The sequence below is a fragment of the Stegodyphus dumicola genome, chromosome 3 (assembly GCF_044657685.1).
Source record: "Stegodyphus dumicola isolate Sdum_Otavi_A_Nest chromosome 3, ASM4465768v1".
Classification (NCBI taxonomy): domain Eukaryota; kingdom Metazoa; phylum Arthropoda; class Arachnida; order Araneae; family Eresidae; genus Stegodyphus; species Stegodyphus dumicola.
Genome location: NC_140770.1, coordinates 26,137,502 through 26,163,126, shown reverse-complemented (window position 1 = coordinate 26,163,126; position 25,625 = coordinate 26,137,502). Strand labels below are relative to the sequence as shown.

Here is a 25,625-nt window from a genome sequence, read left to right as displayed (position 1 = left end):
ATTGAGTTTTAAGCTCTAAATTCTGTTGAATTTTCCTTTCCAAGGAAAAGAACCGCTTCTTAGCTCGATTTCTTGACCCACCCAATAGAACTTTATTCTTAAATGGGAGATTGACAACAGATCTACCATCAGAATTTCGACTAGTGTGATTTAAATAAAATGCCTCGACATCTTGCTCTTCATCATTCAGTGTACTCACTTCTGGAACCGATTCGACTTTTAGAATTTTTTCATTGAATTTTCAATGTCTATTAAAGCATGACAATTGATTAACGAATTCTGAATTCTATTTGAAACGGATACCCTTCCTGAAATGAGTCAACCCAATTTTGAATTTAGAGCGGATGGTTGGTTTTGATTTCGCATTATCTTTCTAGTTTGAATTAAATCTAAGAATATATCCGCCTACTTAATCCTTTCAGATGAGGCCAATTTATTTCTGACAGATCAAAGTTTGGTAAATTTGACGTCAGCTTTTTGACTACTAAAGCCTTAACAGAAAAGTTCCCCTTATTAAAATGAGGAGTAAAATTTAAATTAGCTACTTTCGTAACACGTGCGGCAACTGTATCATCAAGTCCTAGGATAGTGTGTTCAGACTTTTGAAATGAAAGCTTTAGTCGATTGCAACACGATTCAGTGATTAAAGATGTTTGAGAACCATTATCAATCAGAGCACAACATTCGATAAACTGTTCTCGATTATTTTTTACTCTTATTACAGCTGTGGTACGTAATATTAAATTAGAATTTTTTACATTCCCTGTGAAGCAAAACTGCTGCTCTTCCGAGGTTGATATAAAGGCTGATTTTGAGATAGACCTTTTTGAGTAGACTGTACTTGACTTTCAGCAGAATGTTTTTTTATCAGTTCGAAAAGCACGAAGAATTGTGGGATGTTCCTGTTTACATACCCTGCAAGATGTAGTAAATCTGCAGGATGATACACCATGATTTAGTCTCAGACAGTTAAAACAAAGATTTGCTTTTCGTATGAAGTTCCAACGCTCATCAATACTCATTTTAAGAAATTTCTTGCACTTATGTAAAAGATGTGGTAACTGGCAAAGTGCACAAGAATCCTGCCTTAACTTGTTTTAAGAGCAAAAGTTTTGTTAATTAATTTTACTGATTTGTCTGGAATTTTATAATTTCCTTTTACGCTCTGAAGGCTTCTAGCTTGTTTTTCCAAAAACGAAAGAAAATTTTTTAAAGATGGAAATGTTTTATTCTCTAGCGTTAATACCCACTTGATTTTAAGTGAATCTTCTGGCTTATCTTGTAACGCAAATATTAGAAGAATTTCGACTAACTGATTGCATTCTAGTTTTAAAATTCCGAATAATTTCATTGCTGGTATCTATCATTGTTCGAATGGAATCAGATGTTAGTTTTACAAATTTTAAATTAAATAATTTTCTACACTGAGAAAATCCTAATCCCTTTGGTTATCTTTCGAGTAAAGTGTCCCAAGCATTTTTATAATTTTCATAGGTTATTGCGAATCCTCTAATAAGTCTTGAAGCATCAGAAGAAACTGCTCTTTGAAGATATTGCAATTTTTGAATGTCAGTTAAAGATGCATTACGTGGCAGATTTTACCGTCTTACCATTATTGAGCTGTGCTTCTTTATTAAAAAAATGAGTTTAGATATGTTTCTATTTTAAATAATGATTCGTCTGCCAAAGCCTGAGTCTGAGACAAATTTTTAAACTCAGATTCTTCATCAAAATCTTCAAGAATAGAGTATTCATAATAACATTCTTCAAGCTTGTCACGACATCTTTGCAGATTTCATTTTAATGTAAGAATTTTATCTAAATTTTCTGATGTTAAAACATCGTCAACAGTTCCAGTAAATCTTCCGATTTGCTTGATTTGAGTTTGATACATTAACGGAATTGTTAATTTCCTTTTTGACGTTTTTATTTTACCTTAAAGAATAAAATTACCTACAAAATAGTTATGTACAGATGTCGTGCAAACTTCAAACATATATTTAAAAAATGTATAGTAGAAACCAATGTTAAAGAATGAATTTTACATGAAAATAATCTGAATACAACTAAAACTTCGTTATAGTTTTTCATTTACAACATAAAAATGCATGCCTTTTTTTTTTTTTTTTTTTTTTTTTTTTTTGTAAACCACGTAATTTTAATGGAATACTAGATTTGGATTTTCAAATGTTTGTTCATAAGTTCAATAATTAATAATTATTAAATAGCTTACCTTGAATTTTCATCGACTTATAGTAACCTGGAAATACTTGAATTTACACAGTAAAAAGACTCAAAGAATTGAATAAGATTTTTACTTTATCAGCTGTTAGAATTGTTTACATGAGTTCATTCTTTCTTAGCATCGAATACTGATCGTTTGGTTTTATTTAATCAGTTGCTACAAACACACGGCAAAATTAAGAAATGCATTACGAATTAGACATCTGGCGTGAGGGCAGCGCCATCTATAGGATAAGATAAAATAAGGCATAAACACTTTTAAAAGTGCTCCCCTTATGCTCTTAACCAATCTTCGAGAGAAATTTTGGATTATAAACGGTGGAAAAACAATAAGAAGAGCTATTTCTAAATGAATTGTTTGTAGGAGACGCAGTGCAAAAGCAATGAAAACACATTCTGGCCCACTTCCAGAAGACAGATTTAGAGTAGCATCCATTTTTGAAGTCGTTGGAATAGATCTAGCAGGCCCTTTTATTCTTAAAGATGGAACAAAAGGTTGGTTTGCTTTATATACATTCGCTGTATTCAGAGCTATTCATCTGGAACTGCTAATTTCTCCTTCTATGAATTGCTTTCTCTTCAGTTTACGAAGACATAAACGTGGACGTCCTCAAGTAATGTATAGTGATGATGGGACGAACTTCACAGGGGCTTTATAATCTGTTTAATGCTATTGGTTGGAAAATGATTGAAGGTGAAGCAGCTAATAGAAGAATTAAATGGAAGATTAATCATCCCCCCTCAGCTTGCTTTGGGGTGATATCTGGGAATGTTTGATCCAAATCGTTAAGAAAATGCCAAGAAGAGTCTTGAAGAATGCTCCACTAACTTATGAAGAGATGCTTAGCTTACTTTGTGAATGTGAAGCTACAGTTAATTCGAAACCATTAACTTATGTATACGAAGATTCGGATGAGTTAAAAACCAATTACTCCTGCAATGTTCCTCCAAGAAATTCCAGAAGTTGGTGTACCAGATCTTGACCATATGGGCAAGATAAATTTAAAGAGAAGGTTACGGTACCAGCAAAGAATTCGGGAAGAGTTGAGAAAATGTTTTAGAGTAGAATACCTAGGAAATCTCATGCTCGAACAAACAAATAAGAAGTCATCTTATGAATTAAAAGTTGGGGACATAGTTTTAATTAAGAATGAAAATAAGAGGCGAACCTTTTGGCCTTTGGGACGAATAGTCAAATTGTATCCCGGTAAAGACAATAACGTCAGAATGGTTAAAATTAAGGCATCGAATGGATAGATGCTAAGACCAATTCAACGCTTATATCCATTGGAAATACAACCAGAATCTGAAGGAAGCCCTGAAAAGGCAGATATTGAAGAAGAAAATATCCATACAAGTCCTTCAAGCGATACTGAAAGAGTTACTAGAAGTGGTCTAGCTATAAAAGTACCTTCTAGATTTAAGGACTTTTTGAACTTTAAAATAGACTTTTAAGTGAATTTAAAATGGACTTTTAAATTTTAGTTTAATTAAATATTTGTTTTGATAAAAATACTGTTATCAAAAGGGGAAAGTATGTTAAGTATAGCATTGTTCATATACATTCAACCAGTGTAGTTTTATTTTCCCTTTAGTTTTGCTTTCAGTGGCAACTGTTGTAAAAAGTTATTCTTATTATTATTTTGTAGAATAAATTTGCTTTGTTGTGTTTAAATTTTTAAAGACATTATTTAGTAGGATTGAGTTTATGGGATGGACAAAGTGGTGAACATTTACTATCGTATATAACACTTCTATACAACTGCCATGATCTTCACTCCAGTTTCGCTTAGAACTCCATTTTTACTTGTTTCTGCAAATATGGCTAAGACTACATACAAACGTTCCAAAATGTGTGTAATAAAGGCAAATTTCAGAGAAGTATTGATATAGGAAAACTGAGAACTAGGAACACACTTATCCCAAGAAATAAAACAAAATGCTGAAATTTCCTCAGAGATATTCGTACAATATCGCAATATCTCACATTAGTTATATTTTGAACTACTAAAACGTTGAACAGAACTCCAATTCAAAACAGAGAAAGCTAATCCGATCTCACTGCGAATTCGCTACAGTCAATAACAGCACTAAGTAAGCAACTGAATTGAGATGTTTTCCTTCAGCTTTTATAAGCTTTTTAATCCTGCACGAGAATATTCTAGTATTTTCTCGATTTTTCTGGATAGCAAAAGAGTACAATTACGAGATATATATTTATTAAAATGTTAAATGCGCGTGCTTCCTGTATTTAAATATTTCCGGCGTAGCTTTCTCTTCAAATGAGTCTCGTGCTGCATTGCACGGGAATATAAAACAATTTTAATTACAAATTCTACTAAAAATAGCTAAATAAATACAAAAACATTAACAGTATTGAAACTAAATCCTTGAAAATATAGAATATCTTGAATTTCTGTTATCTGGAGTGTTTAGTTTTTTATATATATCTAAAATGATACAAAATTTTAGAAGAACATATATTATTAGTAGAAATAATGGGTTGGGGAAGAAAGAGAACTTTGAGTGTCTCCGATTAAGTGGTCAGTAGCATAGAAATATGCAGTGTAGTATTTCTATGTGTCCTAACTGAAAATGCGAGAAAGAACATAGCATCGATTTAGATCTCTTTTATTTTACAGAAAATCTTTGAAAGTGATTGACTTTAATTTATATTCACGTAAATTCCAACTTTAATTTAATGAATTAAAAAAAAAAAAAAAAAAAAAAACATATACACATGTTTATGCATAGGTTTATCTCTGAAGAAAAGGGGTATTGTATAAATAAGCATTTAAAAGAAAAAAGGTAAACAGATATTTTTTTAAAAAACATGATATTGCTAAGACAAAGTGAATGACAACCCTATTACCGGGGGGAAATAAAAGGAAGAAAAAAATATCATTGTGTAAACAGATTTCTGTGGTAGAATGAGAGGAAAAAATTCAGTCTGCCTCAGAACTGGCATTTTTTATAAGAAATGGATGGTACTAGAACACCTACCACATCATATGAACTCATTTCAGGCGATTTCTGAGCAACCTCAAAATTCAAAGTGTAGCTATGCAAAAACAGACTTTTCATGCGAAGATATAAAAACTACGACGGCCACAGTGTTGAAAGAGATGTCATAAATCACTCAATTTCATATTTTAAAAATGTTTCCAGACTTTTTAATGTAATCTGATATGGAGTCCCCAGTGCAATTCCCAATTTATAAATGAAATACTCAGTCTGAAACCTATTTAATAAATCTGTACATATATAACAAACATAATTCTAATTTCAACAAATATAATTTCAGTTTTAATTTTATGCTTTAAGAATTTTATATCTTGAAGCCCAGGTAATTATTAAATTATTCTCCACTCTGATTAAATAAATATATTTTATTATTTGTATGCTTGTAATCATTTTCTTTAATTACACATATTTCATACATAATAAGCCTCTATCAGAGTTAAATAGTGTAGGTGTAGATATTATGCTTTTACTGCTATATTCTTCAAACAGTTTTTTCTTCTAATTCTTCTTGCAATTATGCAAAAGTCCGAACTTTCTTTTGACCAAGAAAGGCACTTTCGCATTTTGATACCGATATAGCTTCAGTACGTCTTCCTTTGTTGTTTTGGAAATGTTATATATAGAATCATTCTTCTGAAAGTTTTCTTTTCCACGATTATATCTGGAACCTTGATTAGAGGAAGAATTTTCCGAAGATGCCTGGAATCTCTTTCTCTCAACATATTTCAGATCTCCTTTTCCATCTTGAACAGAAGAGATACCATTATTTAAAGGCGTTGCAAAAAGAGGGCTGTTATGAAAATCCTGACTTTTCCTTTTCGCTACATTTTTATATTTTGTATCTTGTCCTGAATCTGTTATGGAAAAAAAAAAAAAAAAAATTGAAAGAACAAAAATAGTACATTTGCTTGCAGTGTATTGAAATACGATTAAGTAAAACAGTAATATTCACTTCAAGTAATTATTAACATTTCACCATTTCCCTCGAGACAGAATGGTCGATTTGAAAAGTATTGTCGAGCATCAGCAGCACACAGTCGTCGGGGTTAAATGTGGGCTGGATCGTAACCGCAAAACAGACTCGTCTGCCGTTCGTAATTTGAACCTATTATATGACATTAAAGGAAAAAGAAATATGCCAATGTGCCTTTTAACAGGTTTTTCTCACAGAAGGAAAAAAAAAAAAAACTAAGCTGTTTGTATATTTTAGAATGATTATAATAAAGGAAAGAAAAATATATAACATTTTTATTAAAACATTTTTATTTAAAGAATTATTTCTCTTCAGTTCATTTAAACTAAATTATTGTCTGACATAGTTAAATATCGTCTGCTTTTAAAACAACTCAAGTAAAACTGATAGAAAGTTGGGCCTTGTGTTCTTTCCATAGATATAAATATTTATTTTATTTATTTTCTATTATTCAACACGCCAGAATGCAGAGAAAATGAAAAGAGTTGAATGATGGCCTAATTAGACACGCTCTCTCCACAACGGGAGTGGTATTAGGATTGTTGTGGTTTACTCTATTTGAAAAAGTCTTTAAAAGAACATCCTACCAATTCAACCCCAGTATAGCCGAGAGATGGCAGCACCTGATTACAGAGTAAAATTTTCTCTTCTAAGATCCTAATAAAGCAAAGGCAGTCAGTTGTCGAACGCTCGGGGATACGCACGTGTGTAGCTTGGAATGTTGTTAAGTTTGAAATTTTTGCATCTAATTTGATCTTCATAATTAATTATCGGCGATTCCTAAGAGGATCATACAAAGATGGAAAAAAGGAAAGAACTTCTGGTCCATTTCAACAGGCATTGCAATAAAACTATTGCTCATGCCTTTAGGGGCTCGTCTTTGTTAAGTTTTCAGATAAGAAACTAGTTAACACAATATAATTTTTTCTCCCTGGTAAAGAGACGTTACTCAACATCCTTGAATGGAATTTTTCTGAATAGACAGCTGGTGAAAGGGGGAAAAGAAACATTTCTGAAGTCAGTTTTCGAGGCAAAATTTGGAGGAAAGAAAAAGAAGCAAATAATTCAATTTTGTAAAACAGTGAAATGGTTTAAGCTATTTCTTGAGAATAAGCAAATTTAACCTTGGAGGAGATGAACAAGACGTATTAAATACGCTGGTGCCTTGCACAACAAATCTGATTCATTCTGCAACAACATTCGTTATGCAGGGGCTAGGTTTCCATAAGTAACTGCGGTAATAATTTTCATCCGTTTCCAAACTCAATCCGAAAGCACGAAGCATCATAAAAACTTCAGAGAATATTAATAACACCGTCAATGCTCGAACATCATAGAATTCATTAAATATAAAAATACTTATACGCAATATCTATAAAATAGAGTCTCACAGTTTTTAGTAACCAATTAGGACAAAATCCTTATGAATTCTAATCAGTACTTTTAACCACTTTCACTTAAGCCTGCCAGCTTTAATAGCGGGCCACTGCGAATGATTTCAACACATCCGAGAAACATTTTTTTGACCTTTAATTTGCTTAATGAATGCACATTAAAGTGTAGTATTTTTCTGAGTATAATCGAAACTTTCCCGAAAAGATTTATTTTCAAGTAACGTACAGTTTTTACATTTTCTTTTCTAGAGTTTTTTGTTTCACCGTAAATGAAGGCTTTCATTTACATGTTCCTAAGCGAACATATTACAAATAACAACTTAGACTGACGTTAGCGGAAAGTTCACTGTAAGCGAGTTGCATATGTCCAGAATTCGATGTATTTTGAGTGCTAAATTTCTGAGACAATGACTTCAAATTTTATTTTGAAATATCAATATGTTTATCTTGATCCATCGTAACATGATTAAAATTAAGGTTATGATATCAAAGGGAAACATACACTCCATTCTGCAACACCTTCTGGACTATTTTGTACTGTTTTAGGTAACTTCAAGTTTCCAAATTATTATGTGGCTTTTCTGTGTACTAAGAGCTGATCACAGCAATAAGAGGTATTACATAAGATTCTTTCATCAAGTACTCACTTATTTCTGAATACAAAATTCTTATTTGTCCTAGATTTTTGAGAAGAAAGTTTATGTCTTCCACTCTTTCATTTATGTAGAATTTTTCCGACAATTTGCCTAGCATGCTATTTATATTGATTTTTCTGGTAATTAACTATATGAAAAGTGTTGGCAATTTAGATCCCAAAGCATGAAAACTAAGATTCGTTTCTTGCTGATAACCCACAAAGTAAGTAGGAAAGAAAGGGTGAAATACGCTGCACCATCTTCCTTGTAGTCCTGATAAAATTATTTGGAGATTTTCAGAAAGGTTCTACAGGTACAACAATTTCCAATAAGATGCAGACATTTTAAACGCAGTTTACAAGTGTGTAAAAAAGCAGCTAAAATTATTTTCTGCAAATGATACTTATTTTCTTCCCAACTCAGATATGTGTCTGGATGCTTAGAGCTATTTGTTCAAAAGAAAAGATTCTGCCACACCTGCTGATGCATCCGTTTGTTTCCGGCAATAATGCCATTCAAAGAGGTTTTATGTGATTGCATGTCATAACAGAACTACGTTCAACTGAATTTATTAACATGTTGACACTTACATATTTTCCATCATAAGGGTTAATTTTTAAGGCAAAATATCTTATTCAGTATTTTTAAAGTACATTCTTCCGGATCCTATTATTATTTCACAACAGATTCAGGTATTTTAGATTTCATAACAGAATTAAGGTAAAATTATGGGGGACACCAGCGATGTACCACGGGCCAACTGGTAGTGCCTTTCCGTACTAACTCTTAAAAAAAAAAAAAAAAAAAAAAAAAAAAAAAAGATAATAAAACAAATCTGAAAGGTTTCAGATTTCACATTATGCCCAAAGGGGCTTTTTTTTAACATTTTCTGTGTTACCTCTATTTATTGAATAGCATGTTCTTCGCACTTAAGCCACACAAATTCAACAGCAATATCACAAAATAGTATATAAAACAGCCAGGGGCGTAGCTAGAGGGGGGCATCTGTCCCCGGGCGCAGAAACCAAGGGGCGCCAAACTGATGTTACGACATTTTAGAATTACATATTTTCCATCTTTGGCAAGCAGTTGTTGAATCTTCAGTAATCTTCAGTTGTGTCACGAAATCTTCAGTTGTCTCTGGGCGCTGAAATCCCTAGCTACGACTCTGAAAACAGCATATGTGTTTAGGATTTCCGATAGATGGTCTCGCGCGCTGGACATAATTTTTCCCCCCGTGCAGTGTTGCCATTGCTCGCTTTGAAATCGTTGAGTTTGTTAATCAAGTGTTACAAAATATGAAATCAATAATAAAGCAAATTTCAAATTCTAAATTCGGGCTTCTAGATGCCCATATTTAGTTTAAGGTTACATTATTTAAAATTTGATGGCTCTGGGTGCCGTTGTTTTATCACAATGCGAGAAACATACATACATTAATGCAGATTATTCATTATTTAATTTCTTTAAATATAAGACAGGGGGATAATATTTGGCAACAACACTTTGAAAAGTAAAACGGACATTTAAAGTTTTTAACGCAAAATGCCAAAACGAAATTAATAGCCCTTCTGGGCTAACCCCCTTTGGGCTTTAAAAAAAAAAAAAAAAAAAAAAAAAAAAGAGAGAGAGATTTATAAAAATTTACAAAGAATGGCTGAGGAAATAGGCAACGGAAGATTTCCAAATTATCTCAGAATTTACTTATTATGGTACATCGTGCAATACCACCCTACGCCCTGCATCCAGTATTTATTAAAAACTAGCTACCCGCTCCGGCTTCGCACGGGTATAAAATATTAATGGATATTTTAACAATGAATCGCAGTTCATAATCTTTTTCTGAACTTACATACCTCACCTTAAATTACGATTTTTGAAAATAATTTCCCTAATATTAAATTGATTTAACTCTAAATTTTGACCAAGATCTTAATAGAAAATTCCAATCCATAAATTATGGTTTTATTTAATCTAATCTTATCTAACCTTATGTACTTATAATTACTATAAGTGCGATTTAAAAATTAACCTTAGAATAGAATATCATTTATATTTTAAAACTACTATCATGCAATTATTTATCTTATAATTACTGATACGTTGTCGCGCTGAAAGCTAGAGAGCTCCGATAATAAACGCGTTCGATCGCTGCTAAATTCAAAGTGCTATAAGGAGAACCGCGGCCTCCGACGCGCTATTTTTAGGCACGCTCCCGCCGCCCCGGCCGGCCGGTACCGCCGCAAACGCTACGTCCCGCAATTTTTAAATCTGTAGACCTTTTCAGTGTGTACAATACTTAGTACATTATTTTGATAAATCTCGTAGGGTTCAGCCTGCGTTTGCAATGTAAGCGGAAAAAATGCAATTATTTACGACATCGCATTAGAAACCTAAAAAATAACAGTATTTCTCCACTATTTAATAGATGTTATTATACATATAAACCTTTCTCTTCAATCACTCTATCTATTAAAAAACAAAAACCGCATCAAAATCCGTTGCGTAGTTTTAAAGATTTAAGCATACATAGGGATTATAGGGACAGAGAAAGCGACTTTGTTTTATACTATGTAGTGATAATGATTTAGGACATAAAAGAGATTACAGTGTAGTCTCAATGCAATTTGAAATTCACAACTTAAATTGAACAATCTGCTTTAGTGTAACAAAAATAACAGATAAACATAATTAGTATACAGATAAACATAATAAGACGATTATAATAAGTACTGGGAGCACAATGAATATAATAATATAATGAACTGTAATAATCACACTAAAGAGGAAGGTTTCAATGGGGTTATTTCCATAACAGGTTTACAATAAAAACGAAGGCCCATTTTTAAATAACAGGCATTGAATATTATGTAGGAATATAGCTGTGAAATCCACTCAGTTTCGAATTTTAGAGAATTTAGTATAATCATGTATTATGAATATCAATACATGATTATACTAAATTCCCTAAAATGCGAAATCAATTTTGAATAACCATAAGGAGCTGCCAGCGGACAACTATAACAACCAAAGTTCAAAGTAAAACTGTTTATTTACCCGTCGACCTGGTATTTACACAAAATCAGTGCTTAAAGTAGAACTCCACTAGCATGCGGAACACAAGTTCAAATTGTATAGAGTGCAAAGTACATGCTTAAGTAAAACTTTTCTCACCCTTGACTAAATGTTCGTAAAGTAACTGCGGCTAACAAGAGCTTAAGCTGATAGTCAAACCGCAATAGCAGAAAAACCGAAGAAGAGTGACTGTCAAACTCTCTCTGTTGAATTTTAGACCTTAAAAGCTCACTTTTACATTAAATTACTGCCTGGTGAAAGCTGAGGAAAGTAGACCTTATAGAAAAGGCAACATAATAACTGGGTAAACTCAAATAAAAACTTATACGGTCTTTTTAATCACGAAATCTAACCCGTAGCATTCGGATACAACCATAAAAAAAAATTAAAAAGAACCTAAGAAAACTGCCTTTAATACCTTGAGTAACAATGATACGAATAATTGGAAAATAAAACATTCTTTTAATATCAATATCACTATGTACTCGAAAGGAAAACAAAGAATTAAGAATAATACTTTACTGATATTTTTTCAATGTATCATCTACAAAAAGGTCTGGTCAGTAATTTTAAATCCAATGTAAATTTAATTTAGCTTTATTTATTTCTAGCCCAAAGGGTGTTAGGCCGGAAACGGTACTAATTTCGTTTTCGCATTTTGCGTTGAAAACTTTAAATGTCCGTTTCATTTTTCAGACTATTACAACCAAATATCATTGCCATGTCTTATATTTAAAGAAATTAAAAAAAAATTAAGACTCTGCAAAAATTTATGTATGTTTCTCGCATTGTGATAAAACAACGGCATATAGAGCCATCAAATTTTGAATAACGTAATCCTCCAGCGAATATGGGCCGAATATCGATTTCATACTTTGTAATACTTTAGCGAATTTTTAATTAACAAAGTCAACGATTTAAAGCCAGCAATGGCAACACTGAACGATTTTTTTTTTTTTTTTTTAAATCTCTAGCGCGCGAGACTGTGTATCGAAAATTCTAAATATAAGGTCATTTTAAAATTATTCTGCAATATTGCTGTTGAATTGAATTTTATGGTTTAAGTACGAAGAACATGATATTTAATAAATAAAAGCAACCCATAAAACGTTAAAAACCGCCCCTTTGGGCGTAATGTAAAATCCGAAAGCTTTCAGATTTTTAGACCAAAGGGACTTTTGTCCCTGAAAGACTATTAATTTCGTTTTGCGATTTTGCGGTGAATCACTATAAATGTCCGTTTCACTTTTCAAACTGTTGCCACCCAATGTTAGAGTCCTGCATTATATTTGAAGAAATTAAATAATGAAAAATCTGCATAAATGTATGTCTATTTCTCACATTGTGATAAAACAAGGGTACATAGAGCCATCGAATTTTGAAAGACGTAATTATCTTACTTTATATGAGCATGTGGAAGACCAAATTTGGAATTTGTTTTATTATCGATTTCCTATTTTGTAAAACTTTAACGAATTTTCAATTAACAAACTCAAGGATTTCAATGCGAGCAATGGCAACAGTCTGCGGAGGGGGGGGGGAAGAAAAAAACCTTTTTACGAGTATCTCCAAAACGCGGAACTGTCTGTGTATCGGAAATTCTAAAGATGGGCTCATTTTAAAACTATTTTGCGACATTACTATTGAACTGAATTTTATGGTTTAAGTGCAAAGAACATGATATTTATTAAATAAAGGTAATACACAAAACGTTAAAAAGCACCCCTTTAGACGTAATTTAAAATCTGAAACCTTTCAGATTTTTTTAAATTAATTTATTTTTATTTATGTATTTTTGGTATTGGGAGATTCAATAAATAGTAGATAATTTAGATTCAATAATAGTAGTAAATAATTCAATAGATTCGAATGCAACAGGTTAATTATGTTTCGATATAACTTCCTTGAAACCCAACTAGCATTATAATTAGTGCATTCTATTAATATTAATATTAATTAAATGCGTTCTATTAATATTAATATTAATTATTATTTCTATTAATATTAATTAAATGTAATGTACACTGGTTATCATAAATTAAGGGAAAATCACAAAAATAGCGATAACTCCCTCAAAAATAAACCAAACGTGTAAAATTTGAATATGTTGCCAAGTAAGAGTAGCTGAGTAAAACTGCGATATGCAAATTAGTGGCGCTGCTTTCGGAATACGTCATCTGCGAGGAGCATAAAAGTCTATGTTTGAGAGCAAGCCCACATATTTCACTGTGACAGTAACATCAGAAATCTGAGGTAGCCAATTCGTAAGAATGACCTCCAGGCATCATTTGCCTGCAGATCTGCGATGGAGAGCCATTGGGAGACTAGAGGCAGGATAAAGTCAAACAGAAGTGGCCAGATGGGTAAATGTGAGTCCTTCTGTGGTTCATAGACTTTGGAGGCAATTTCAAACCACAGATTCGGCATCTAGGAGGTTCAGCCAAGGACGGCCAACTGCTACGACGAGTGCCGATGATTGATATTTGACATTATGTGCACGTAGGAATAGAACCGCTACTTCGACTCTTCTTAGATCCTCCTTTACTGCAGCCACCGGAAGGTTCGTGTCAACGTCAACTGTGCGTAGAAGGCTTCACGAAGATGGTCTGTATGCGAGGCGACCAGCCATTTGTGTGCCGCTCACGTCACGCCATAGGAGGGACCGTTTTCATTGGGCACGACAACATGTCAACTGGACGACTGATCAATGAAGGGCGGTTCTCTTTACGGATGACCCCAGGTTTAGTCTAGAAAGCAATAGTAGGCGTTATTTGATATGAAGAGAACCTAGAACCCGTCATCATCCGTCAAACATCTGTGAAAGAGATGCATACGGAAGAGGCAGTGTCTGTGTTTGGGGTGGCATCTCTTTGGGTGGACGCACAGACCCCCATGTCTTTCCAAGGGTAACTGTGAATACTCAGATTTATAGAGATGACATCCTTGATGTTTATGTGCGCCCATATACCGGAGCAATAGGTGATGCTTTCCTGTTACAGGACGACAACGCAAGACCACACAGGGCTCGCATCCTAGATGATTATCTTCAACAGGAAACAATTATGCGCATGGAGTGGCCAGCCCGATCTCCGGACTTGAATCCTATCAAGCACGTTTGGGATGCTTTAGGGAGGGTCGAGCTGCTCACAATCCGCCCTTGTCGGGCTTACTATGGAACTGATAGACCGCATAATTGAAAGCATCACTCATCGCTGTATGTGCTGTATTGCTTCTAGAGGCGATCATATTCCATATTGAAGTTACTTTTCTTATAGCAAACTGACACCTTCGATTTGTTCATTTTATACATGTGCTAATTTCTATACTACCACATCTGTCTGGTAATTTCTTTTTATGTTATTTGATACCTTACTGTGTGTTTTATATTGTGGGTAAGTTTCATCAAATTTTACATGTAACTTTTCCAGTAATCGTGATTTTTGTGATTTTTTCTTAATTTATGATAACCAGTGTAATTAAGAGTAGAAAACCAAAGCAATTTAGAAACTCTTGCCTATTGAAAACTTCCCCCCACACGAATTATACATGCAAACCTAAAATAAACTTTTTTGGAATTATATATTTTTCATGGTTTTAGATATGTGCACTTAATTTACATATGCTCTTAGAATTTAAATGATATTGCAAATTAGTTCGCAGCAATAATTAATTTTTTATTTTTGCAATTAAAACTTCTTACTAAAATTTTAAATTTATATTAGCTTTATACGAATAGAGAACATTTCTTATATATATATATATACTTTTAATGCGGCCGATTGCAACCAAAATGGAAGGTGCAGAACTACATGTTATAGCAGTCCTATATACAAAATTTCAAAGTTCTGAGGCTACTCGTTTTTGAGTTATGCGAGATACATACATACATACGTACAAACGCCACGAAAAAAAATCTCTTCTGAATCCAATTTAAATCGGTTTTATAATTCGTTTGGGTAAAAAGAGTCCTTTTTCCTGTCCTTACGTACAGATTTCACGCAAAAACATTATTAAATTGCATTCGATAGCAGTCAAAATGGATATTTTCTTTGAAATATGGTACCCGGAATTTTTAGTGATTAGAACACTTCCTTTACTTCGTACAAGGAAGCGAAACAGTAGAAAATCAGTGTGAACTTTCTTCCTAAATCTAGTAACAAATCTTGAGATGTGACAAAACATGATTTTACCTGAAATATTTCTGTAATGTGAACTAAGACTCTGCTTATCTACGTGACTTGACTTTGCTTCCGAAGAGGTGAGATGTAGCTTTCTGTTTTGACATACAACTTCATTTAATCTGAAAGATATATTACATAGAAATCTTGACCAATTTCCGTCTGTCAAAATAAAGGAAAATGACTAGCACAATTGAAGCTAAACACACTTGATTCCTTAGGATTTTATTAAACTAAGCTGTTTTTATTTATTATATATAATTATAAGTAAAAGAGCAGTTTCAATATTTAAATTATTCAGAAATATTTCACAATATATATCTGTGTGCCCACCAGCGGCCGAGCGGTAAAGTCGCTGAACACTGGTAGTTCGGTCCGAGGTTCGAACCCCGCGAACGGGCTGGCTGCATGGGCGGTTTCGTGGTTTTTCCCATGTGTAACGTGTATACGAGCCAGTTTCCCTCAGAAAGTCCTCCACGAAGGCATCCCTCCCCTTAGGCAGATAGCCCTGGAGGCTTTGCCATAATCACACACACAATATATATCTTAAAGTATAGGTAGGATATCATCCACAAAGCACAATTTCGATTGGTTATTGCTTTCTGATAACAGTTTTTCATTCATTGCTTTGGATACTGGACTTCTGACTGTTTTCTCTTGAAAATATGAGATTTATTGCTTATTTCATTGTAATTTTTTTATAACACACTTTTATTAAAATTTCTGTTTTTTTTTGCTATTGTTTGTTTTTTTGTAGTTGTTCTGCAGAGTAAAATTCTGTGCAGTTTTTAAATTTAATTTTTGGCATTTTTCCTTTAGGGATTTTTCTGGTACATTTAAAAGCCAGACGAGGGCTGGCCGCGTAGCAGCTAGTTTGAAATTTATTATCATTAAACGCTGGCATACATTGCGCATTCTTTTTTCCAGGTGAAATACTCAACATAAAATTAATATTCATTTATAATAAATTATTATAAATTATATTCATTTATAATAAAATTGGGTGCAGTGTCTGGAAATCTCATAGGATCACCAATGAGCGAGCGGAGTCTCTAATACTGATGATAAATAAAGTTTCTAAATGCCTGATGATCTACACTGACTACCAATGAGTATTTGGACACCTATGCAAATGACGATATCTGCGGTTCCAAGGTACGTCACGGACTCCGCCGGTATATATCGTGTAGGAAACAGCATCGGCTTTAGTCGCATGCAAGATGCCTCGCAGTTCGGAGCTCTCTGATTTCGAGAAAGGTATAATTATCGGGTATCACAAATGTGACCGATCCTTAAGGGACAAATCTAGCAATCTGAAGTACCCAAAATCGACAGTGGCCTGTGTGATTAAGAAGTGGAAGGTGAGCGGTGATTGTCGGAATGTGCCCCGAGTCGGCAGACCAACGAAACTGGGAGATAGAGACCGAAGAGTGCTGTCCAGAGAAATTCGGAAGAACCGAACCCAACCGATGGCCCTCATCCGCGAGTTTCAACAAGCATCCGGGAGTATTGTTTCAATGAATACTATCCGTAAGGAAGCACATCTGCTTGGTTTTCATGGTCGTGCTGCTGCCCATAAGCCTTTGATCACAAAGTCCAATCGCGCTTCTCGGTTAATGTGGTGCAAAGCACATCGAAATTTGACCGCAGATCAGTGGAAACGGGTACTTTGGAGTGACGAATCAAGGTTCACCCTTTACCGTTCGGATGGCAGGGTCTGGGTTTGACATCTACCTGGAGAACTTCTCCTGCCAGAATGCATTGTGCCAACAGTCAAGTTCGGCAGAGGTGGAATTGTGGTCTGGGGATGTTTCTCCTGGTATCGGCTGGGACCCTTGGTCCCCATTCATGGTAAGCTCAACTCCGATGCCTACTGCACTATTTTGGATGACAATGTGCTTCCTACGTTGTGGCAGTTTTGCGGGTTGGACCCCTGTTACTTTCAGGACGAAAATGCCTGTTGTCATGTTTCGACGTTAACCAAGCCTTGGTATGGTGCCAATGGAGTTCATCGAATGAACCTGAACCCTATCGAGAACCTCTGGGACGAGTTGCATCGCCGAATTCAGGGGTGCACTACCCGTGCAAAATTGGTGAAGGAACTTCTATGTCTTCTCCAAGCCGAGTGGAAGAAAATACCACTAGCTGTCATACAAAGACTTGTGGAAAGTATGCCCCGGAGGGTCCACGCTGTAATTACCTCTCGTGGAGGCTCTACCAACTATTGATTTTGAATAAAGTTAGTTTTTCTTTTCTATCACAGGTGTCCAAATACTTATTGGTAGTCAGTGTATACTCGAATCCTGGCGAACGGGCTTGCTGTATAGGATTTCGTAATTTCTCTCTGTGTAACGTAGATACGAGCTAGTTTTCCTTAAAATTCCTCCAGGAAGGCATCCCTCCGCACAGGCGGATATTTTTATTTTTTACTTATTAAATGAAGGAAGGCTTACTCTCAGGCTAGTCTGTACCCTAGACAAAGAACTAGGTTGGATCATTCTTTATTAATTTAATTATATTTATTTCCCATTTTCAAATCTTTAATTTTAATTTACCAAATTTTAAATTTGAAAACTTATTTCACATGTAAGATTTTAAAATGAATTCTTAAAAAAATGTTTAACTTTCAAGCCTCCAAAATCGTTTGAATTTAGTTAATTATAGTTTTTACTATTACACATCCTATTTACATGATTTATTCTAATTTATTATCGCAGAATACTAAACAATTATTATTGCTGACGTTGCATTTTCACTAGGAAATACTTCGTTTTTATTTGTAAATAGAAGGATTCCAGAATATAATAGTATTTACATAGAAATTCGCATTATTAAAATGAATATTTAGCAAAGTAATTTGAAGAAATTAATAGTTTTATTGAATATTCTGAATTTAGAATAAAATGTCAGAAATAACGCAATTAATTTAACACATATCAAAAGTTAGATCAGTAAATTTTACTTAGAAGTTGTTGCTACTAAAAATACTACATAAACGATACTCACTTCTGATGTGCCTGCTGGAGTAGATCATCTTTACTTTCAATTTCTGCTTTTGCAGTTTTGTATAAAGAGCACAAATTCTTTTTTAAAACATAAATCATCTGCGTTAATTCAGATATTTTGGCATCTTTTTCTAGATTAGATACGTTCAGTTTTTCAGCTTCTTTAAGAAGATTCTGGTATTGTGCTTCTCGCTGCGAAAAGATTATTTATTTAGTTTTTCTCTAAAATATAAACAGAATCTTACAAATATTATAAAGGTAATTCGGAAAACGTAGAAGCAAAAGATAAACAACATTTATAAATATTATTATAGTAATTTACAAAATAATAAATGTATATAGTATAGTAATTTACCAAATAATTTTGGAAATTTTGTTATAATATTTAGAAATTATTGGTGTCTGAATCTGATCAGAATGAATTTTTTAAGTTTTTGGTATTGTAGAAAACAACATAGAAGAAAATTAAATTAGGGCATGAGATTTAAAATATTTATTTTAAATAAATTTATTTCTGAATTTTCTTTAATCAGAAAACAATTAAATTATATGTTATTCAACTACCCAATAAAATACAGTTTTCAATTAAAAAATAAATGAAAGGGCAAACATTTTGATTTTTGTTGATATAAATTTCGAAAAACCAGTTTTTATCTATGGTCACTTACGCCTCACAAATATAATCTAAAATTTTGTTTATAGACTTCTCTTTTTATTTCAACAACAAATTAGGTTTTATTTATAAACGAATAGTCCGAAGTATTAAAATAAAAATCCCTGTCAGAAGGTGTATGAAGATCTTATTAACATGTTAAAATTTGAGGGTGTTGTAGAGTTCAAGCAAAAGACAAATCATTTTCGCTCAACCTCATACGCAAAAAAAAATGGCCTCAAACACCTCTGGAATAAATATGCTGAGTGTGCACTTTCGCACACTCGAAATGAATATTGCAGAGAACTGTACGAGTCACCCGCCCTAAAAGAAAAAAAAAAAAAAAAAAAACCCGAAGCGCTATCTGCCATTTAATTATGCTGACAGAGCATCTCGAAAGAACTTTTTTCTTTTTTTTTTTCCTCCCTGAATAAGTGGAGTGATAATTTCCAGTAAAGTTCAAACTATCCTACACCCATTCTGATGAAGTTTTTGTAACTTTGGATATCCTCCCCCCGAAGTTCATTTAAAAGTTGATTTAATGCTCCCAATTGATCAGGGCGAGCTTATACAGTCATGTAATTAATTCCCTTTTCTTCTTCTTTTTTGTCGCCTAGAACAGAAATTAATTCGTTGGAAACTTCAAGAATTGCAACTGGCACTTCGATACCCATTTTGCAAACAAACGGAGGCGAGTTGTCAGTCTGGCTCTGATTGGTCTAAACATGGAGGTAGGAAAGGGAGGAGGGGCCATTCCGCGCTAGAAGTGAAGCACTGCTTTGAAGCTTGGGTCACCAGACGGGGTATTCTTTGTTTACATTCAGAAGCTCGCTTGACAAGATTCTGATAGTATTTCGACACACGACAGTTCCACAGAAATCGAAAAAGGGACACTCTCGCATGAAAGAAACATTCATAGTGTAATGGATAATAGCGATTTGTATAGTTTACTGACATTTACGCAAAAATCACATCTTGGTTATTTTTCGATAACTAACAACAGCGATTTTGATTATGAATTTGTTTTATAAAATTCTAAGCTGTTGCACTACAAAAATATAGATTTTAAGAAAATTGCTAAAAAAGATCTGCCAAAATTTATTTTCTAGAAGATTTGAAAAGTTTGAAACTTGATGGCTAAATGTAAATATAAAATTATGTATGTTAAAATATTTGTAATTAGGCACATAGGTCAGATTAAGTTTTTATTAAATAGAGTAACGCATGCAAGGGCTATCTGCCTAAAGAGAGAGATGCTATCGTGGAGGAATTTTGAAGAAAAACTGACCTTTGAGTGGGTATTAAAAATAATACTTATAATTTTCATTCAAATTATATACATATATATTTTATGTAAAACTTTCGGGTGTATGCTAAATTAGTGTAAATTACTTTACACGAAAAATATAGTGAATGCACAGAAATTAAAGATTTGCACATGCCGGAAATGATAAATAGGAAATATGTATGGGTATTTATGCATGTGCTTGCAAAAAGCATGTATCTGCCTTTGACAAAATACTTAAATATTCATTAAATTATTATAAATGTATTTGAAATGAAGAATTCATTTACTTATAAACAACTGTGAAAGTACTGTGAAGAAATCTAATGATTAAATGTATCTAATTTATAATGATTATAAATGTTATCTAAATATATAATAACCTTAATATTGAATTGTAAACATAAATTGAAATCCTGTTGACAAATACGTTATAAAACTATTTAAGCAAGAATTGTTCGTATTGGAAAGCAATCTGTTAAAAGGTATTGTAAAGCAAATGCTATGAGATGCGCACTTAAGAACGTAATAAAGAGTTTTGGAATATGTATTGTTGAAATGAAGGGTAAAAAAAAAAAAAAAAAAAAAAAAATCTGATAAGTATAATTAAAAGAATTATTCCCTTTACATTTTATAATAACTCAGTTACAAGTTTTAAATAATACTTAAAAAAAAAAAAAAAAAAAAAAACTTATCTTATTCCCTTTCAGAAATGTTCAGAGAAAGTCAAATACTATTTAATACCTATTTAATTATTAGGAATTAGCGAAATACTTATTTAAAGTATTTCGCTAATTCCTAATAATTCTCTAATTTAAAATGAACCGAATAGAGCATTAATTATAAATTGACTTACATTTTTCGATTTAAAAGATGCCTCAGAAGCCAAAAAATCATGTCATATTTAAGAAAGTATTTTAGGAAGAAGCTCTATAAATAGAAAAGAAATAATGCATAATTTTAATATTAATAATACAATAAACTTTGATCTTAATTTTTGTACCTTAACCGAATAAAATCGAATTACCTTAATTTTTTTTTCTAATGTAATTAACGAAAACTTGTGAAAATATTTCATTCAAATTAAACCATTCTGAGAAAAATGTCCTGTGAAGAGTATAGCATTTAATTCCGTTCAGAATGAAATGTTGTTTAAAAATATGTTGTTTTCACATACTTAGGACTCTGAAGTGTTGTAGAAAAAGAAAATATATACATTTATATGTATATTTGCGACGTAATTACAAAATATTTACACCCGAACGCGTCAAATCCCATAGAACTCAATGGTAAATGACCCAATGTTTTGGTCACCACGTAGGGATCGCCGGTGCTTCAGAGCAGGGTACGGAGAAACTTGTTTAGGGCGACTCCATCTTACTTCCTACCTCCATGGGTCTAAACTATGTGTCTTCAACCTTTCACGCCCGAGGGCCTCATCAATAAATTCATAAAGATCCGCGGGCCACATGTCCGTCCAAAAAAAAAAAAAAAAAAAATAGTGTGGTCAGAAAATTTATATAAAAAAGGAAGGTTTGTTTTACAAGACTACAATTGATTCTAAGCGAAGAGGTAGTATTACTGATTTATATGTACATTGGTTCCAAAAAGTTAAATCTAAATCGAATTAAAATGTTTTGCAACATTTTTTTAACTATGAAAAGAAAGTAAAGATGATTGTACAGAACGATGTTACAAAATACAATTACAATAAAAAAAAAAAAAAAAAAAAAAGAAGAAGAAGAAGAAGAAGAAGAAGAAGAAACTTACAATTACTGGCGGGAGATGGTAATTACTTTAGTTTTAATCTGTGTTGTTGCAATTCGTAAAGTTTCCTCCAAATGTCTGTCAGCCGTGTTCTTGTTTTCGATTCTAGGATTTTCATTTTACAAAAATCTGTTCACATATGTAGGTACTACCAAACTTCACTAGCAGAAAAACGAAGATTTTAATTTACAAAAGCTTAATCAGACCCATTTTTACATACTCTGCTGAGACCTGGTCAATGACAGAAAAAGCTAAAAATATCATTTCTGTCTTTGAGATAAAAATTTTTGAGAAGTATTTTTGGTGGCATAAAATGTAACAATATCTGGAGAAGAAGAACTTACTCTGAACTCTATAAATCTTGTAAAGAAACAGATATAGTAAAATATATAAGGATTCAGAGAATTAAATAGGCAGGACACCTGTGCAGAATGGATGAAAATCGGGTAACTAAAAAGATCTTCTCGGCCAGACCATTCGGCCCCCGAAAAAGAGGAAGACCTAAACTTAGGTGGCTCGACTGTTTGGAAACAGACTTAAGAATTTTAAAAATAACCAATTGGGTGTCCATGGCCAGGGATAGAAGAGCTTGGAATTCGATTCTGAGGACGGCAAGGGCCCATCCTGGGCTGTCTGGCCATTAAAGAAGAAGAAGAGGAAGACCCTATTCTACCAAACTCTTTCCTAGCAAATTAAATATATGTATATATTTATATATTTTCCGGCGGCGGCCACTAGCCGTTAGGGGCGTTGGCCACTACTAAGGCCGGAAACAGTGGTCACTTTATTATAGAGGCTCTTAATAGGTGGGCCAACATTGCGTCTTATGAAGGGATAGACAATTTACATCCAGGCCTTCTTCGGGATTCAAATCCGGGCCCTTCAATTCAGCAGTCAGAATCATTAACCACTTTACTGTCTGGGCGGTTAGCAGATTAAATATCAATATAAATAAAAGCTAATCAATCAAACGTAAATGAGACAAAATTTGCCCATTGTGGAAAAATAGTTTTCTTACTAAACCTACATAGAATATAAAAATGATAACAATAAAAATTAACATTTAAAAAATACATAATATCAGCATACAAAGGAAAAAAAATAAAGTCGGTAATCTTAAAAATACATAACTGAAATATCTAAAAACTACAATATTTAAAAAGATATACCATTTCCTCTTCTTCTTTTCCTATTTTTTCTATTAATTCAAGCTCTTTAATCAATTCATCTTGGTCCATATCATCTCCTTCCGAAGAAACAGTAGAATCAATGATTTCGGGATTCATAACTCCAAGGAAATCATCGTCGTAATAAACTAATTCATAACTCTCAGGAATCATAGATAACACTAAGGAAATGAATAGATGTTATTTAAAGGAAAACAATAATTTTATATTGAAGAATTTCTATCAATATATATATATATATATTCATGCGGAGTAAAAATAGTTTACTAACTCTGTTTGAAAGTTTAAGACTCTACATACCAACTGAAATTTGTAGGTCACGCACCAGGTCACCCATTTAAGGTTTTTGTTATTCAGAAATGCATTTTCCCAGCAGGTTTGATCGTATATATGACAATTTAAAATATGTTGGTAATGTAAGTCGCCAGTAGCCAATGAAACTGCGTATTGGAATTAAATTCCCAATGAGGTATGACGGACTCTGAATCAATGTTTTATTAATTTAGAAATAAAGTATGACTGAATTCTTTGGCATTTTTATTTTAACAACTTAAATTTTGATGGCACATTTCTTTGAAATGAGGTGCATTAACATTTCGAACACATCGCACGCACTTTTACCTCATTTTTAGTAGTAAAATAACTTTTATCAAGTTGTTTTATCAAGTGTCTGTGTGCATTCAGTCTATTACGACCCCATACGTACGGGTTCGTAATACACTGAATGCACGCAGAATTTTACCTTTAACTGGACAACAGTATTTTAATTGGAATTAAAATGTTTGAATTATCGAAGAATTTGTTTTTTGTAGTTCCTTAGTTGCTTACGCATTAAAAATTGCCTGTGTTGGCAAAGGGCCCATTTTCAAGGCATAAACACATGAAAATCCTGAAAAGTGGAAAACGCATTACTTCCTTGTACGAAGTAAAAAGGAAGTATAGTAATTGCGATAAGTTTCAGGCAGCATATTTCAACGAAAATATGCATTTTGACCGCTATCCAATGAAATTTAACGATGTTTTTGCGTGATATTTGTTTACGTAAGGGCCCCCCCCAAAAAATATAAAATTGCTTTAAAATGAATTCCGAAGATTATTTTTCGTGGCGTCTGTACGTACGTACGTATCTCGCATAACTCAAAAACGAGTAGCCTCAGAACGTTGAAATTTTGTATATACGACTGCTATAACATGTAAATGTGCACCTCGTATTTTGGTTACAATCGGCCGCACCAAACGTATATATATATATATATCCACTCTGTTACCCGGCTCAGTGATCTCAGTTTCTTTTTTCTTATATTTGTAAATTGTACATTTTTTCCTTTAAAAATGATTATGTTGTTCTTATCTTCCGGTTAAGGTTTTTATGCCTTTAGTAAATCTGTATGCAATATTTTGAGAATTATCAACAATTTTAAAGTTGTTTAAGTTCCGCTAAGCCTAATAATTTTTTTTTTTTGATGGCGGCCATTGCTTGTTTACATTTGAAACAGCAGGATAGGGGATTTGTTGCCAATCTAGAGAAACTTAGCCTCGCAACAACAAAGATAACGCCTTCATTTATTATTGCCAATTAAATCATGCTTAATCCTTTCAGGAATTGTTTCGAGGAGATAAATGTTTAAGAATTACTTCGTAATTTTTAATACATATATTTCGAGTTTTTATGTATTTTTGCCTTGTCGCGAACTGAGAACTGAATTAATTGAATGAGAAATACTCAATCGTCTGTGAGAAACTGTTTCTTTTTAGTTTTGTTTGCTTAATTTCTTTTATACATCGTTCTAGCTTTATTATAGTATTTGAATAGAACATGTGGCAACGATTAGATAACTCTATTCTTTACATGATATAAATTTTGTGCATTATGAGTTATAATATGAACGAAATGTAATACTGTTAAGTGAATCTAGCGTCAGAGTGTCGCTATGGTAAACAAATACTAGAGTGAATTTTAAGGAATGCATTTATTCTATTGTGGTTTATGCGCTGTCGGCGAAGTAGATTTAATTCAATTCAATAAGTTTAAATGAAATGCAAGAATAAATGCGTATAATTTAATATTCCGTACAAGGAAGTCATGTGGTGTACACATCAGATTTTTTTTATGTTGATAGACCACATAGTATACGTATAGAACAGTGGGTCTGATCTCTTTTTGCCCCATGCCCTCCTCTCACCATTGCTAAACGATAACCCTCCA

At 33.0% G+C, this 25,625-nt stretch overlaps 1 protein-coding gene across 1 annotated transcript; it reads right to left on the bottom strand.

The window, feature by feature from the left end:
- Nucleotides 1-5,637: 5,637 nt before the first annotated feature.
- On the bottom strand, nucleotides 5,638-23,733 carry LOC146997936 (uncharacterized). The gene is made up of 4 exons (XM_085812657.1): nucleotides 23,402-23,733; nucleotides 18,530-18,720; nucleotides 15,536-15,645; nucleotides 5,638-6,122 (listed from the first exon to the last, which is right to left on the bottom strand). Exons 1-4 carry the CDS (start codon nucleotides 23,570-23,572, stop codon nucleotides 5,767-5,769), a joined length of 828 nt encoding a protein of 275 aa, XP_085668783.1. The 5' UTR covers nucleotides 23,573-23,733; the 3' UTR covers nucleotides 5,638-5,766.
- Between the last annotated feature and the right edge of the window lie 1,892 nt (nucleotides 23,734-25,625).